The sequence below is a fragment of the Stereum hirsutum genome (genome assembly GCF_000264905.1).
Source record: "Stereum hirsutum FP-91666 SS1 unplaced genomic scaffold STEHIscaffold_8, whole genome shotgun sequence".
Classification (NCBI taxonomy): domain Eukaryota; kingdom Fungi; phylum Basidiomycota; class Agaricomycetes; order Russulales; family Stereaceae; genus Stereum; species Stereum hirsutum.
Window position 1 is genome coordinate 753,080 of NW_006763138.1, and position 13,988 is coordinate 767,067.

General features: G+C 54.0%; 5 protein-coding genes across 5 annotated transcripts; 3 read left to right on the forward strand and 2 right to left on the reverse strand.

The window, feature by feature from the left end:
- Nucleotides 1–27: 27 nt before the first annotated feature.
- On the forward strand, nucleotides 28–3,365 carry STEHIDRAFT_80097 (mitochondrial Rho 1). Its single transcript, XM_007304614.1, has 11 exons — nucleotides 28–90; nucleotides 142–200; nucleotides 255–336; nucleotides 396–640; nucleotides 708–827; nucleotides 942–1,273; nucleotides 1,366–1,602; nucleotides 1,721–2,264; nucleotides 2,347–2,418; nucleotides 2,527–2,651; nucleotides 2,854–3,365. Exons 1-11 carry the CDS (start codon nucleotides 54–56, stop codon nucleotides 3,113–3,115), a joined length of 2,115 nt encoding a protein of 704 aa, XP_007304676.1. The 5' UTR covers nucleotides 28–53; the 3' UTR covers nucleotides 3,116–3,365.
- Nucleotides 3,366–3,538: 173 nt separating this feature from the next.
- STEHIDRAFT_80102 (elongation factor-2 kinase) lies at nucleotides 3,539–6,309 on the forward strand. The gene is made up of 7 exons (XM_007304615.1): nucleotides 3,539–4,101; nucleotides 4,287–4,672; nucleotides 4,740–4,816; nucleotides 4,880–4,918; nucleotides 4,981–5,331; nucleotides 5,418–5,807; nucleotides 5,874–6,309. The coding sequence occupies exons 1-7, from the start codon at nucleotides 3,980–3,982 to the stop codon at nucleotides 5,919–5,921; spliced, it is 1,413 nt and encodes a 470-aa protein (XP_007304677.1). The 5' UTR covers nucleotides 3,539–3,979; the 3' UTR covers nucleotides 5,922–6,309.
- A 507-nt stretch (nucleotides 6,310–6,816) lies between these two features.
- STEHIDRAFT_157486 (uncharacterized protein) lies at nucleotides 6,817–7,871 on the reverse strand (the record flags this gene model as incomplete). Its single annotated transcript, XM_007304799.1, has 4 exons — nucleotides 6,817–7,206; nucleotides 7,316–7,423; nucleotides 7,515–7,694; nucleotides 7,791–7,871. 4 exons carry the CDS (start codon nucleotides 7,869–7,871, stop codon nucleotides 6,817–6,819), a joined length of 759 nt encoding a protein of 252 aa, XP_007304861.1.
- Nucleotides 7,872–8,765: 894 nt separating this feature from the next.
- On the reverse strand, nucleotides 8,766–10,933 carry STEHIDRAFT_168988 (uncharacterized protein; the record flags this gene model as incomplete). Its single annotated transcript, XM_007304800.1, has 16 exons — nucleotides 8,766–9,184; nucleotides 9,246–9,293; nucleotides 9,367–9,504; nucleotides 9,565–9,601; nucleotides 9,659–9,689; nucleotides 9,746–9,803; nucleotides 9,868–9,948; nucleotides 10,002–10,063; nucleotides 10,118–10,226; nucleotides 10,282–10,295; nucleotides 10,353–10,364; nucleotides 10,433–10,465; nucleotides 10,521–10,602; nucleotides 10,660–10,684; nucleotides 10,751–10,843; nucleotides 10,902–10,933. The coding sequence occupies 16 exons, from the start codon at nucleotides 10,931–10,933 to the stop codon at nucleotides 9,065–9,067; spliced, it is 975 nt and encodes a 324-aa protein (XP_007304862.1). The 3' UTR covers nucleotides 8,766–9,064.
- A 627-nt stretch (nucleotides 10,934–11,560) lies between these two features.
- STEHIDRAFT_139781 (uncharacterized protein) lies at nucleotides 11,561–13,694 on the forward strand (the record flags this gene model as incomplete). Its single annotated transcript, XM_007304801.1, has 3 exons — nucleotides 11,561–11,639; nucleotides 11,694–11,896; nucleotides 11,966–13,694. 3 exons carry the CDS (start codon nucleotides 11,561–11,563, stop codon nucleotides 13,451–13,453), a joined length of 1,770 nt encoding a protein of 589 aa, XP_007304863.1. The 3' UTR covers nucleotides 13,454–13,694.
- Nucleotides 13,695–13,988: the final 294 nt, after the last annotated feature.

The following is a 13,988-nucleotide window of genomic DNA, read 5'->3' on the forward strand; positions in this document are numbered from 1 at the left end:
TCTCTTCGTCCTTCCTCTCACTCCCATCCTTCTCTGCCCATTCCGTTCTCCGCATGCGGAGAGACGTCAGAATTCTTCTCGTCGGCGACGGTGCGTTTCTTTTGTCTTATATCCGATCCGTGTGAGTTAACTTGCTATCAGAGGGCGTCGGGAAGAGCACCATCGTCACCTCCCTCATCAAGGAATCCTTCGTGCCCCATGCATGTCTCCCTTCTTCTACAACACACCCCTACCCGCTCATTCTCTGCCTATAGGTACAACATATCGTCCCAGAGGTTACCATCCCCCCAGAAGTCACCCCAGAGAACGTAACGACCTACATCGTCGACTCAGGATGTACGTCCCTCCGCCTTGTCTCCCACTGTTTTCTGTTCTGAGCACAGTGCGCACAAAAGCCGGCCCTCAGGATAAACAACACCTCGAAACAGAATGCCGCAAAGCCCACGTCATCTGCGTCGTCTACTCCATCGACAACCCAAACTCCTTCGACCGCATCCCCACCTACTGGCTTCCCTACTTCCGCCAACTCGGCGTCAACGTCCCCGTCATCCTCGTCGGCAACAAGATCGACCTCAGAGGGGGTGAGGTCACCAATGAGGCTCTCGAGGCTGAGATCATCCCTATCATGAACGAGTTCAAGGTTCGTCCCCGTCTCTTCGTATAAGTATAGGGTCGTGGGATGTGGAATCTCAAGTGGCACGGCATAGGAAGTAGAGACATGCGTAGAATGCTCCGCCCTCCTCCCCCTCAACGTCTCCGAAGTCTTCTATTTCGCCCAAAAGGCAGTCCTGCACCCCACCGCCCCGCTCTACGACTCTCGAGATCACGTACGTCCCTTCCTCCTTTCTGCTTGAGTTGTTACTCGCTCCTCTTCGTCCACCCCTCTTTTTCGCATTGTATATGTACTGTTGTAGGCTCTAATGCGCGGAACGGAAAGCTAGGTCCTGAAACCGATGTGCAGAGAAGCCCTCAAACGAATCTTCAAACTCTGCGACACAAACAAAGACGGCATCCTCGACGCCTCCGAGCTCAACGAATTCCAACGCAAATGTTTCGACTCGCCCCTCCAATCCCAAGAACTCTCAGGCATCAAAGAAACGGTCCTCGCGCACTCGCCCTCCGGGATCCGCGATAACGGCCTCACTGAGTCCGGCTTTCTGTATTTGCATACTATGTTTATTCAGAGGGGCAGACTGGAGACGACGTGGACGGTTTTGAGGAAGTTTGGGTATGCGGAGGATTTGAGGTTGATGGAGGCGTTTTTGTGTCCGAAGTGCGTTTTCTCTCCTTCTCCTTCTCCCTCTCCCTCTCCTTCCTGCGGGGAATCGACGTTGATTGAACTGGTGTGGGTGTGCTTGACAACAGATTCGACGTCCCCCCAGACTGTTCCGTCGAGCTCTCCCCCCTCGGCTATCATTTCTTCACCGAACTCTTCGAGACCTTCGACAAAGACCAAGACGGCGCACTGAACCCTTCAGAGCTCGACGAGCTCTTCAGTACCTCGCCTGGGAACCCTTGGACGACGAAGTATAAATTCCCGGATAGTACGGTTGCGGACGATAGTGGGGCGGTGACGCTGCAGGGGTGGTTAGCGCAGTGGAGGTACGTTCCCTTTCTCTTTCGTTTCCCTTCACCCATCCGTTGTCCTCACCCAACATCTCACGTTCTCTCACCCTAAATCTCCTCATCATGATCACGACTCACGGCGAATCCTCAAAAGCATGACGACCCTCCTCGAGCCAAAAACGACGCTAGCATACCTCGCCTACCTAGGCTACCCCACCGAACCCCGCACCTCCGCATTACATATCACCCGTCCGCGCGCTCAAGACCGTAGGAAAGGTAAATCGACGCGCAATGTGTTTTTGTGTTATGTGTGTGGCGCGGCGGGGTCGGGGAAGACGTCGCTTTTGAGGGCGTTTGCGGGGAAACCGTTCCTCGATTCTTCTTCTTCTTCCCACACGTCGACCTCGTACGGAAAGGAGAAAGGCGCATACGAACCGACGAAGAAGATGATGTCCGTCGTGAACTCCGTAGACATAGAAGGCGAGGAGAAATACCTCGTCCTCCAAGAGTTCGGGAGCCAGTACGAGGCGGAGGTGTTACGGGAGTCGATGACCGGCCGCGGAGGTGGGGGTATGGGTGGAGGTATGGGTGGAGGGAAAGGGATGGGAGGAGGAAGGAGGGGGGAGATGGTGGATGTGATGGTGTATGTGCATGATTCGGCCGATACGAATTCGTTTTCGTATATTAGTAATTTGAGGGTGTGTTGTTTCCCTGTTGCGCTTTTATCTTTGAGAGGGGGCACGCATGCTGACGGGTTTGGATTGGGATTGGGATATGTAGCAACAGTATAGTTTGGATCATATCCCGACACTTTTCGTGGCGACGAAATCGGACCTCGACCTCGCGCAACAGGTACGTACTCTCTCCTCCCTTCCCTTCCCTTCCCTTCTCCTACATACATACACCCAATCTACCTACTTGCACAGAACCCAGAACCCAGAACTGACGCATCGAAAACAGAGACACGAAGTCCAACCGGACGTGTATTGTCGACGACTGGGCCTCCAGGTTCCCGTGGCAGTGAGCGTGAAGACGGGACAGATGGCGGACGTGTTTCATGCGATTTGTAGTGTCGCTATGCATCCGTGCGTTTTCTTTCTCCCTTCTCTCTTCACCCATCGCAACTAGCCAATTAACACCTCCTTCCTTCCCTCCTTCCTTCCTTCCTTCCTCCCCCCACTCCCCTCACCCACCCACTCACCAACCAACTCACCAACTCCCTCACTCACCAACTCCCCCACTCACCAACCAACCAACCAACTCACCCACCCCCACCCACCCAAACAGAAACTCCTCAATCCCCGGCGGCGCCGACCGCGCCCTCTCCTCCGCCGCCCGTCTCCGAACCTACATCACCCTCTCCGCCCTCATCGGCGGTCTCAGCGCGGGACTCGTGCTCGCCTATCGGACGTTACTTAGGCCGGGGGGACCGTTGGCTGCGTGGGGGGGTTGGGGGTGGGGGGTTGGTTGTTGGGTGGGACGGGTGGGGGTGTGGGTGTGGGGGGGAGGGGACGGTAGCGGCGGGTGGTGGGGGACGGGGACGGGGTAGCGGTAGGGTTTTGGGTTGGGTTGGGTTTTGCGCGGATGGGGATGGGGATGGGGATGTATTGGATGCGTGTGGACGCGCGGAGGTTGGGGGTTGGCTGCGCGTGCACCTGACCGTGATATGTTGATGGCCACTCGCACGTTTGTTCGTGTTTCGTGTGGCACGACGGGATTCGTTTTGTTTTTGGTGGCGGCATCAGTCGTCATACCACCTATCTTTTCCGTACATTACTACCACATTATTGAAAGAGAAGGATATGTTTGCTTCGATGGGTAATTAGGACACAGTAGTAAGGACGGGACGGCGATCAAGAACGGGACCATTACATGTATGTAGGCAAAGGGGCCACACGACAAAGCGGGTCGCACAAAAGGAGGTGATTGTGATCGCCTGCCTGTGGGCGCATGGGCGGACAACGAGGCCGCTGACTCTTCCTGGTGTCCATCGAGGGAGTGAACGAACGACTTTTTTTTTTGTTGCTTCTGAACGTCCACCCTCGTCCACCACCATCGCATCGATAGCCTCCAAGCACTTTTGAGCCCAAACCCAAACCCAAACCGCAGTCGGTCGCTCGGAGCTTCCGAGACAATCGACAAACAACCATATTGCTTACTGAGACTCAGCTCGGAATCTCTGACACGAACGAACGAACACGCTTCGTCATCGCGCGTCAACGAACCGACCAACAGACTCTTCCTTTTCCTTTTGACCTCTTGACTTCGAACGAGACCGGTGCATACTATTGCTGCTTCAGGCGCTTTCTGAATCCTACGAGAAGACGATCAACGAACGCCCCCTTTCTTTCTTGACACCGACGCATCCCCATACATACATCACATCCGTAACAGAACAAGACAAGATCATATCATGGACTCAGACATGGACTTTGACTCTGGGCCGTCCGCGCACCAGGTGTTCCAGGAGGCGTTCGAGGAGCAGCAGAGGCAGCCTGTGATTGGTCGTGTTGTCGATGGCGAACGAAAGATGCTGTACGTTCCTTCCACTCTGTCATCTTTCGCTCTTCTTCGACGTCGTGTCTCGTGTTCTAACCCTTGACCCTCGATGTGTCGTTCCATTCCATGCACCACCACCATCCATCCGTCGATCCATCCATCTATATCTCCACCCACCAAAAATCAAACCCCCTATTCCACCCCCCATCCATCCCTCCCAGAGATCTCGTCTTCGTCCAAGACTGCACAGGCTCCCAAGGCTCCTACATCTCCTCCGCGACGAAAAACATCGAGCTCATCTGCGAGAACATCTTCGAATCTGGCAAGCTCCAATCGCGCGAGGACCTCCGGGTCGGCCTCGTCGCCTACCGCGACCACCCGCCACAGGACCACTCCTACGTCACCAAGAACTTTGGCTTCTCGTCCGATATCAGTAAAGTGCATCGCGACCTCTCCAGCCTTTATGCGAGCGGCGGAGGGGATGGACCGGAGGCGGTCACGGCGGGACTGATGGAGGCGTTGGGGATGGAGTGGAGGCCTGAGGCGAGTAAGATGATTGTGCTTATTGCGGATGCGCCGCCGCATGGGATTGGGGAGTATGGCGATGGTGAGTTGTCTGATTGTTTAATGTGAGTGTGGCGTGAGGGAGTGCTGAATGGATGGTGTTACTGAAGGGTTCGACGATGGCTCGCCGGATGGGTACGATCCTTTACAACTGGCACGAGAAATGGCTGCACAGGGGATTACGCTTGTCAGTCTCTCTACTCTATATGTATACATTCCGACCATTTCTTGATCATCAATATCCATCCAGTTCTTCGTCGCCTGCGAACCTGCACTCAGCAACTACTCGGTACGTCCCTCTGATCCTCCCTCACTGGCCACACACCGAGCTCACTCTTCGCATCCAAACAGTTCGCAACCGACTTCTTCACCGCCCTGACCCAAATCACATCCGGCATCATGCTCCCACTAACGACCGCCGACCTACTCGCACACGCGATCGTCGGCCTCGTGCTCGAGAACCTCGACATGGAGCGGCTCGTGCGCGAAGTCGGCCAGGCCGTCGCGCAGCGGATATTGGGCAACAACGAGAGCGTGGACGACGTCGCGCGCGAGCTGCACGAGAAGCTCCTGCTCCGGAACGAGAGCACGAAGAAGGTCGTGATCGAGAGTATCTATAAGGAGTCGGAGGAGGCGAAGCATAACGTACAGGTGTTCGCGCAGTCGGCGAGTCTGGCGGAGGCGAGAGGTCATCTTCGAAGGGTGCGTTTGGATTTCCGTTTCTCCTTTCTCCTCTCCTCGTCTTGAGCTTACTTGTGGTTCTGTGGCGGTGGTGGTGGTGAATACAGGTCCCCGGCACGAGGTTCACGGACAAATACCTTTCCGTCCGCATGAGCCAATCCAGGAGCACGTACTCCTACCGTTCCTCCGACAGCAAATCCTCCGCGTCCACCTCGTCCGTCAAACATCCCATCTCCCCGCCACAGTCCCCCCCACGCAAGGTCGTGACCGACTTCGCGGCCTTCGGCGCACCGAAGACGGCCTCTGTGTTCGGGACCGCCGTCGCCTCCACGCCGTTCTCGCTCGCGGGGAACAAGGCCGCGTTTGGGAGTATTAGGAATACGACCGGGAGGGGGATGTTGGATGATGATGACGATGATGATGAGGAGGACGGGGAGGTGGATGATGATGGGAGGCAGAAGGTGATGTTGGCGGAGGGGTCGATCACGTTGGAACAGGTGCGTTCTTGGTCCCTTTTTTCATCTTTCTTTCGCGGATCACATACTCAAAACACGGTTTTGTAGGCTCGTCGTATCGCGATGCAGAGCGCATGGAGAAGCACCCGGGCGTGATACAGTCTGTCTGGCTTCGTCTCTACTCTGCTCAAATCCGCCAGTCTTCTGTCCCAGTTCTGAGTCGATTTTCCTATCAAGTTCTATCTCGGAATCTTGCGTTCGCATCACACAAACCTCTTCCTTCCTTTCGCTTTTTTTGGCTATACATAATGTGTCGCTCGCCCGCACCGCACGTCCCACTTGCCACATAATCTTAATCTCACTGGACCCCCATTTGATTACCCCCACCAGTCCTATCCACCGCACGTTGTCTTTCAAGCTCATCATCTTTCCTTCTCTCCTTCCTTGCTTTCCCTTTCTTTCGTTACAACAGTTGCTCGCTTGATTCGTCACAACGACGGCAAACATGTTTGGTTTTGTATGATAATCCACTGGAATCCAGAAGTACCTCCTCGAATTTAAAATCCATAGTATAAATGTCGAACGGATGTGCGTGTGCCATGATGTTAGCCAAGATGAATAGTTGTGGTTCGGGATGGTAAGGAAGTATGTACACGGCACTACATACACGGCGAAACATGGAACAACCACTCGAGCGCTCTGCGCCGAGTCTTACAGTACGTCGGAGATACACAGGGACTTCTCCTCGTCAATCTTTTTCGTCCTCGTTCACCAAGAACTTGAAGCCAAGCCAGATACACCCTCACCATCAATTCCCATCCTTATCCTGGCCCGCCCTTCGCGCACGCAACTTCGGCCCGACTCCTCGATGGCTAAACTTATCCCGCGTACACTCCTGTTTACGACTCACACACTGGCTATAATACATGGGCGAAAGAATGAAAGTCGTTATTCGAGTCAGTACCAAGGACAACAATAATCAAACCAATGTTCACGACGCCTAAACCTCAAAAGCAAAGGGACACTACCAGGATTAGGTGGGGATCAGGACTTACTCGCAATCTTTCGGGAATGGAAACGTGGTCTGCCTACAGGAAATCTTGCGTCGACGACAGAAGTGACAAGCGATCTTACAGGGCGTATTGACCACGATACGTCTCTTCCCTGCGCGACTGCCCTTCCGGATCCCCTTCGAGTTTCCACGGCCGCGTCGAGTCGGACCACGGGAAGCCTGAGAGCTGGAGGTAGTGGGCGATTCGGCGAGGTTGAAGTTGTCGTCATCGTCGTCGGGGTCGAAATTGATATCGTACCCTTCCCCATCCGAAGTGTTCGAGGTGAGCTGCGAAAACCCGTGCTCGAGTCCGTCCAAAGCTGGCAACTTGAGACCGACGTCCGGATCGCAGCCCATCAGTTCAGATGGGCAGACACAGCCTGAGGATACCTACAGACGAAATGGAGTCAGCGCGAGCGTGCAGTAAGTAGTAGCCGACATTGTGACACGCTGGGAGATCTCATTCATACCCCGCGAGCACGTTGAAATAAAGACTGACCTGGACGTCCGAGTCGACCATGGTGCTATCCGTCATTCCGGAACCCTCGCTCGCGATCGGAGGACTTCCAGAGTCCTCCCCCCAGTTGACGTCGAGAGGCCCCTGGGACTGTGACGTGCATACCGTGCAGGTAAAAGAGAAAGGAAGGTCATCAGCCTACGAAGAGTTGTTTATCTTGGTCCCCGGCCGCATTACTCACCGAACTATACCAGAGTTTGTTCGCCACAGCATTTAGACCGATATTCCACGGCGATATCGCGTACTCGCAAGTTAACTCGGACTGTGCCGTCGACACGCTCGCTGGGACCTCAGGCAATCCATCCGAGTCGCACAGCAGTCCGTCGGACACGAAACCTGAATCTTTTCCAGCATACTCAGACTGCAACAGATCAAACCCGACCAATGTCAGTACCAGTAGTAGAAAATAGAAAAGAAAGGCATCGATCGCCTGAACAAGTCAAAGGACAAGACATACCTCAGATCCACGAACCTCGAACTCTCCTCCAACCTCATCCCGGCCCAAGTCCGACGACGGAGGCACGAGTGTTGAACACATTTTTTGTCGCCGAAAGCCTAAGCGAACGAACCGAATCCGAAGAGCTGAAAAGTACGGGGTACGAGGACGAGGACGAGGGCACAAACAAAAACACAACGAACACGAAACCCTCAAGTTAAAGAAAAACCCGCCGAGCTTCCGACCCAAGCTTCAAGTACCTCAAGCAAGCCACAGACTCCACTGTATCGAACCAACCAATGACAATCCCATTGATATCATCATCATCATCATCACAGTAGAACAAACTCGGACCCTTGGCAAATAGCACATCGAAATCTGCTGGGTACTTACGCGAACGACGGTCGCGGTGTCCGAATGGGTCAAAGCCCGCCCAGAATGGCAAAACCACAGATCCCGTGAATCCTTCTCGAGGTCCGGCGGATCCAACAGTACAGCTACTTGTGCTGAACGCGAACCGCGACCCTGCCCGCGCCTTGCGCAAAGCAACCACGAGACGTCGCGGTCGGAAGAAATAAATCGGAAACGAAGAACTCGGAAAGCACGGTCGAACCGTCCAAAGCAGATTGCGGTTAGATGAACGCTAACCATGAATTATAATGCGCGGCGATCTGAACACGAGAGAGACCCATTGGAACCCAAGGCCAAGACGGCGGTCGTAACTTCGAAGAAAGTGCGGCCGCGGAGTCCCCGCTTTGCCACTCCGAATCTCAGATAATAGGGGCTCGGGATGTCGCGCGTGCCACCTTCCGTTCAGAAAAGGCTCAGAATTCAGAACCCTCACCTTGCAGTTTCAAAGCTTGAGCCTAAAACCGGCTGCTGCTCACTTTTCAGACAATCGCCTTCTGAATCGGGAGCTTCAGTGGTTACCAAGGCCGTATGCCGTGCAGATCTGGTAACTGGAAAATCTTCAGGCTCGGCCACGTCGGATGCGAGTAAGTGGTACTTGTGCTATAAGTATAGAAAGACAGCTGGGGAGGCCAATGGCCGAGTCAAAAGTCCGTGAGCGATAATCAGACAGCTAATGACGACATGACAACAACGATATACAACTAACGATGCACGAAGGGGGTCAGGTTCCTGTCGTCATCGTCCAGTCCGTTCTAACAATCTAGAGACGAAAAAGTATACAGGGGAGGTAACAGGGTGGGAGGTATCACGATGGGAGTTATACAGTGAATTCAAATGAACGAGGAAAAAGTCAATGGAAAACTAGAAACCTGCTCGCTCAGCGCTCAGCGGCACGCCGTCGGGCTGAGCTCCCCAGAGGAAGATTCCGACATCTCCTTTGTGTTGAACTTCGACTCTGTTGGCGTGCGCAACTCATGCGACTCCGATTGAACGTTGATGTAGACCTATCAAGGAAGAAACGATCATTCATATAGAGAGGATTATGAAGAGAGCGAAGTTATGTACCTCCGGACGAGCGAGGGGGTGGGTACTGCCGAACGTGACCACTTCAGGCTGTGCAGAAACAACGAGATGAGTATCAAAGAACGAGAACGAGTGGACAAGGTTAGCGAGAGCGCATACTCACCCTACGGCCACCGGTAGAGCTCTCCTCATCGTCAGCGCCGGCGAATTTCCAACCCGCACGAGAGTTCAAGCTCGAAAGGAGGGAGTTGCTGTACAGCTTCGAGAGCGGGAAGTTGAAAATGAGATGAACTCCCGAGGCCTATGGCAGCGTCAGCAATGTGCACATCATAGATACGATTCCAGTCGATAGTAGACTTACGATTCCGAGGTAAACTCCAAGGTCTATGATGGCCCAGCTAGAGTTAAATGTGAATAAGCGGCGAGAGCTTCTGTGTGGGGAGAACGCTACTTACACGGAAGTGATCAAGCCGGTCTGGACGGTAACTGGAAACTACGCGTCAGGTCTTGGAGTCGTCGCAAGAGGATGAAAGTGCGCTTACCACGAATGAGCTTGTCGAGGAGATCATCAGACTTCTTGAATCCTCGCTTGTTGTTCCTCTAACGACGATTTCACAACCATCAGATATCGAATGAAGAAAGACTGAACAGCTCAAGGACGAACCAGGTGCCAGACGAGGATGACCGCGATGGTCGTGTCCACGAGTGCCGAGACAGTCAACCAAACGATGACAGGGATTTCGAACTGAAGAGCACGATCACCATCAATATGCGGCGACCATCCACAAGCGTACGGACCTTCTGGAACTCGAGCCACTTCGGAACGATGCCAATAGCTATCGACGTCGCGATACCGCCCACTATGACGGATTAATCAATACGGATGCGACGATAGATATGCGAGGACAACTCACGACAAGAGATGATGGAGCCGACGAAGAGAAGTGCGACTGCGATCCTGTTCTTGGTAAGGACGTGAACTCTCCAGGCGAAGAAGAGCTGGGTAATGGTCCCGATGATAGACTGATAGTTTCGCATGTCAGTGGACAATTTATGAGACGATAGGAGTACAACGAACGGTCATGGCGGGATCTGCGAATAAGGAGTGTGATCAGTGATGCGATTGAACGGAATGTGAGAAACGCATACCGGTGGCAAATACTACGATAATAAAAAAGACAACAAAATCAATTAATATTGATCAGTCGATCATCTCGGAGAGTTCTTACCCCAGTTAGCCTTTTGGATAGCAGCAGGATCATCTGCCAATAAGGTTAAGATCAACATAGGCCGGAAACGCAGAGACAAAGAACGCACTGTAGTGGTCGACGAGCGAATGGTATATGTACTGCATATCGAATATACTGTTCATCGCGTCTGCTAGGGTGATGAGGACGACCTAAAAGGGAAGGTGAGACCGGGGGCGGGGGCGGCGGGCGGCATAACGAAGACATACAACGAGCTTCATCCACAGCGGGTCCCTTTGTAAGGAGAGTCAGAGACATGGGCGGCGGGCGGGCACGGAAAGCAAGAAAACGGGAGCGTACTTCTTGAAGCTGGAGAAGTAGATGTAAGTTTGTGTGATGGAGATGCCCCAGAGAACGACGTTGATCATGGTGCCGATGAAGATGGGCCCGTGGCTATCAAAGCAGACGATGGTGAGAATATGAAGTAGACCAAGAAGGGCGAGACACATACGCGATCAAGGCGAAGTTGCCCGTGTCTGACATGGCGAGGAAGTGAGGGAGGGGAGCGCAAGAGGGAGGTAGATGGGAGGGCGGGCGTAGTGGCGGGCAAGAAGGGTGAGGAGGTCTGGCGGGGCGGCGAGGGGGCTGGTATAAGTAGTGGGGCGGGAGGGCATGGAGAAGCAGAGATGGATCCCGGTGTTGCAGGACGCCACGATTCCGAACAGAAAGAGATCAGCGTCGAGCGGGTGAATGCCTGGATGTGACCATCGGCGCCGCCTTCATGCTTCACCGATTCAACACACATTCACTGAACAGACCATCGAGACAGAAAATTCAAAGCTTCCGGCCGAGCGTCCAGCTTCTGTCCTTACTTACCCAGGGACAGTCAAACAAACTCAAGCAACAACTAGAAGGATGGAGGCATTCGCTTCCCAATGCAGGCAGTCGTCCGATTTGAACAGTATAACCCAGCTAAACTAGCCTTGCAAGCATGCGAATCGCACAGTAGTTTCTTGAGAACACAAGCACAACATAACAGACGTTTCTGAAGGAATGAAGGATTTGTGGACAATGACATGGACGTTTCTGCTAAGTCCTTCAGTCGCTTACGTACGCCCGCCGTCCTCATCAGGCACTCGAACCTCTCCGTAAGTTGCCCACCGAGCGCTAATGGACTCCGACTCAGACTCGAGCAGCCGCATCCTCGTCGTCCATTCCTCTCTCGACCAGGCAAGACATGTCGTGCAGCGTATGTCTATTGCATTATTCGCATTCGTATCTGACTTATAACATTACATTCCAGGTATCAGAGCCCTCGCAGATGATACCTCGGACCTGCCAGCTGTAGACTCCAATCCGAATGGCGCACACCCCCTCATCCCATGGACGATCTCCAACAAATACTACACCGCAGACGTCCATTTCAAGCTCGTCAGCTACGCCGCCCTAGCCCCAGATGCTCCGCAGAATATTCCTGCCGTCATCTACGTTTGGGAGCGCGGAACCGTCCGTAACTTTCCCCTGCTCACATCATGGATCTTCTCGCCTGACGCTCCTCTTTTTTGAATCCCACAGCCATACTCGGAACAGGTCCTCTTCCTCTCCAACCTCCTCTCCCAACACGACCCCGAAGTCTCCCTCGCCATAGGCCTCGGTCCCAAACCCTCACATCCCTCCGATCCCGAGCACGGTCCCGACTCCTTCCTCGCCGAACACGGCTTCGAATACATCGACGGCGATCGCACAGAGGACTCCCCACACACCCAACACCAACCACCCTCCTCTATCTCAGATGTCCATGACCTAGATGCAGACGCGGACACGGACGGCGGCGTCCAAGGTCTCCCTCGCGTCCTGGATGCACTCAGCACGATCATGTGGCCCTCTATGACGCGTAACGATGGTCGTGCCGCGAAACGAAAGAGTCAGATGCCGATGTTGTTTGACGTGTTACCTTCGGAGGAGGAAGGTCTCGCTTCGCTCATGTCGGCTGAGATCCTTGGTCGTGGAGGAGAGGGGTTGGAGGGGTTACCGACGCGGGATATGCGGATGAAGAAGGAGATGGCGGAGCTTGAGAGGTGGCTAATCGATAATGAAGATCTTCATGAACGAGAAGAAGAGCAGGAGACGGAGGAGTCCGAAGGTGGAGAGGTCAGGCCCGACGCGAGATTCAGCCTCAAATTCGAAGACGACGAGGACGTCGACCCATGGACGCGTACAGACCTTCTCGGAAGAGGAAGTGGTAAGGGTACTGGCGGCGGTGGAACGACTCCCTCAACTGAAGTTCCTCCGACACGTTCAACACCCGCCGTCGACGGCTTCGAAGACGATTTCACCACCTTCGTCTCTGCGCCTTCACCATCTGAACCCCAACCCCAAACCCATCTTCAACTCCAACCCCATCTACACACCTCAGAAGGAACACACCTTCAAATCCCGACTCCTACGGGGACGTCCTTCCGGTCTACCTCCCAAGGCTCAAGTTCCTTCTCCGATTTCGGAACGGACGACGATTTCCTCGGACATGGACATGGGCACGAGCACGGCTATCAAGCTCTTTCCGACGACCACGAACATGATCACGACCCCGAGCAAGAACCCCACAATCGATCCTCGTCCTTAGTATCCGACTTCGACCCCACCTCCGACATGCACGGCGATACCTCCGCCTTCAACCCCTGGACCACAGACACATTCAGCGCCGAACCCTCCTCATCCACCTTCCCTCCCTCCTCCTCCTCCACCTTCCCTCCCACATCATCTTCGTCGTCGTCCAAAACCCCCCGCGCTCCCGATTTCGGAATAGGTACAAGCCTCGATCTCGCAGATATTTTGAGCACGTTACAGAGTGTCAGGGAGGGTGTGGCGGGGATGGGCGATGAAGATGCGAGGAGGGCGATTGGGGCGAGAGTGGCGAGTGAGTTCGTTATTGGGAGGATGGGGATGGGTGGGGATGAGGGAGAGGGTGAGGGAGGGGATGAAGGGGATGAGGGTGGGGCTGGGGTTGTAGATACTCAGGACAGGGATGCGGGAGAGAAGGAGAAGGAGAAGGTACAAGGTTAAAGAAAGAAGAAAAGAAAGCTCAGTGATTTGAGTAGTGTATATTATTGGATTTGTTTGCATTGGGATTACATTGGTTTGCTCAATGGTTGGTCGGTTGGTCTACTTGTTTCGCGCGGACCACCCGAGGAATGGTGAACATCCAAAATATTGCGCATGGTGCGAATCGAACTCGCGACCCCTACCATCACACTTTTCCAGGATACTGGATAGAACAAATGACACGAGTCTCTGTGGCACAGGCCCTCCCCACTTTTTTTGCACACGGAGCTATCAACCACCTCCAGACCATCTGTAAACAACTGAGGGTATCCGTACTGCGACTCTGTTCACATCTGAGTACATTCTGCACCGCATACAACAGAATTCCGTGCCCACAAATACTGCTTATATACCCCGGAGCCTACTAAAAGTCACCCCCGGGTGGTCAGCCATCTGGCTACGTGGTATTAGCACAGCAGTCTGATATGCACGTCCACCTTTGTCAATGCGTGTAGGCCGCGGGTTCGCCCCCCGATGACCACGCCAAAAGGTGTCT

Coding starts and splice junctions, on each gene's coding strand:
- STEHIDRAFT_80097 (XM_007304614.1), top strand. CDS start 54: ATGCGGAGAGACGTCAGAATTCTTCTCGTCGGCGACG. Junction 91..141: donor AATTCTTCTCGTCGGCGACG/GTGCGTTTCTTT, acceptor ACTTGCTATCAG/AGGGCGTCGGGAAGAGCACC. Junction 641..707: donor CTATCATGAACGAGTTCAAG/GTTCGTCCCCGT, acceptor GGCACGGCATAG/GAAGTAGAGACATGCGTAGA.
- STEHIDRAFT_80102 (XM_007304615.1), top strand. CDS start 3,980: ATGGACTCAGACATGGACTTTGACTCTGGGCCGTCCGCGCACCAGGTG. Junction 4,102..4,286: donor GATGGCGAACGAAAGATGCT/GTACGTTCCTTC, acceptor CATCCCTCCCAG/AGATCTCGTCTTCGTCCAAG. Junction 4,919..4,980: donor CTGCACTCAGCAACTACTCG/GTACGTCCCTCT, acceptor GCATCCAAACAG/TTCGCAACCGACTTCTTCAC.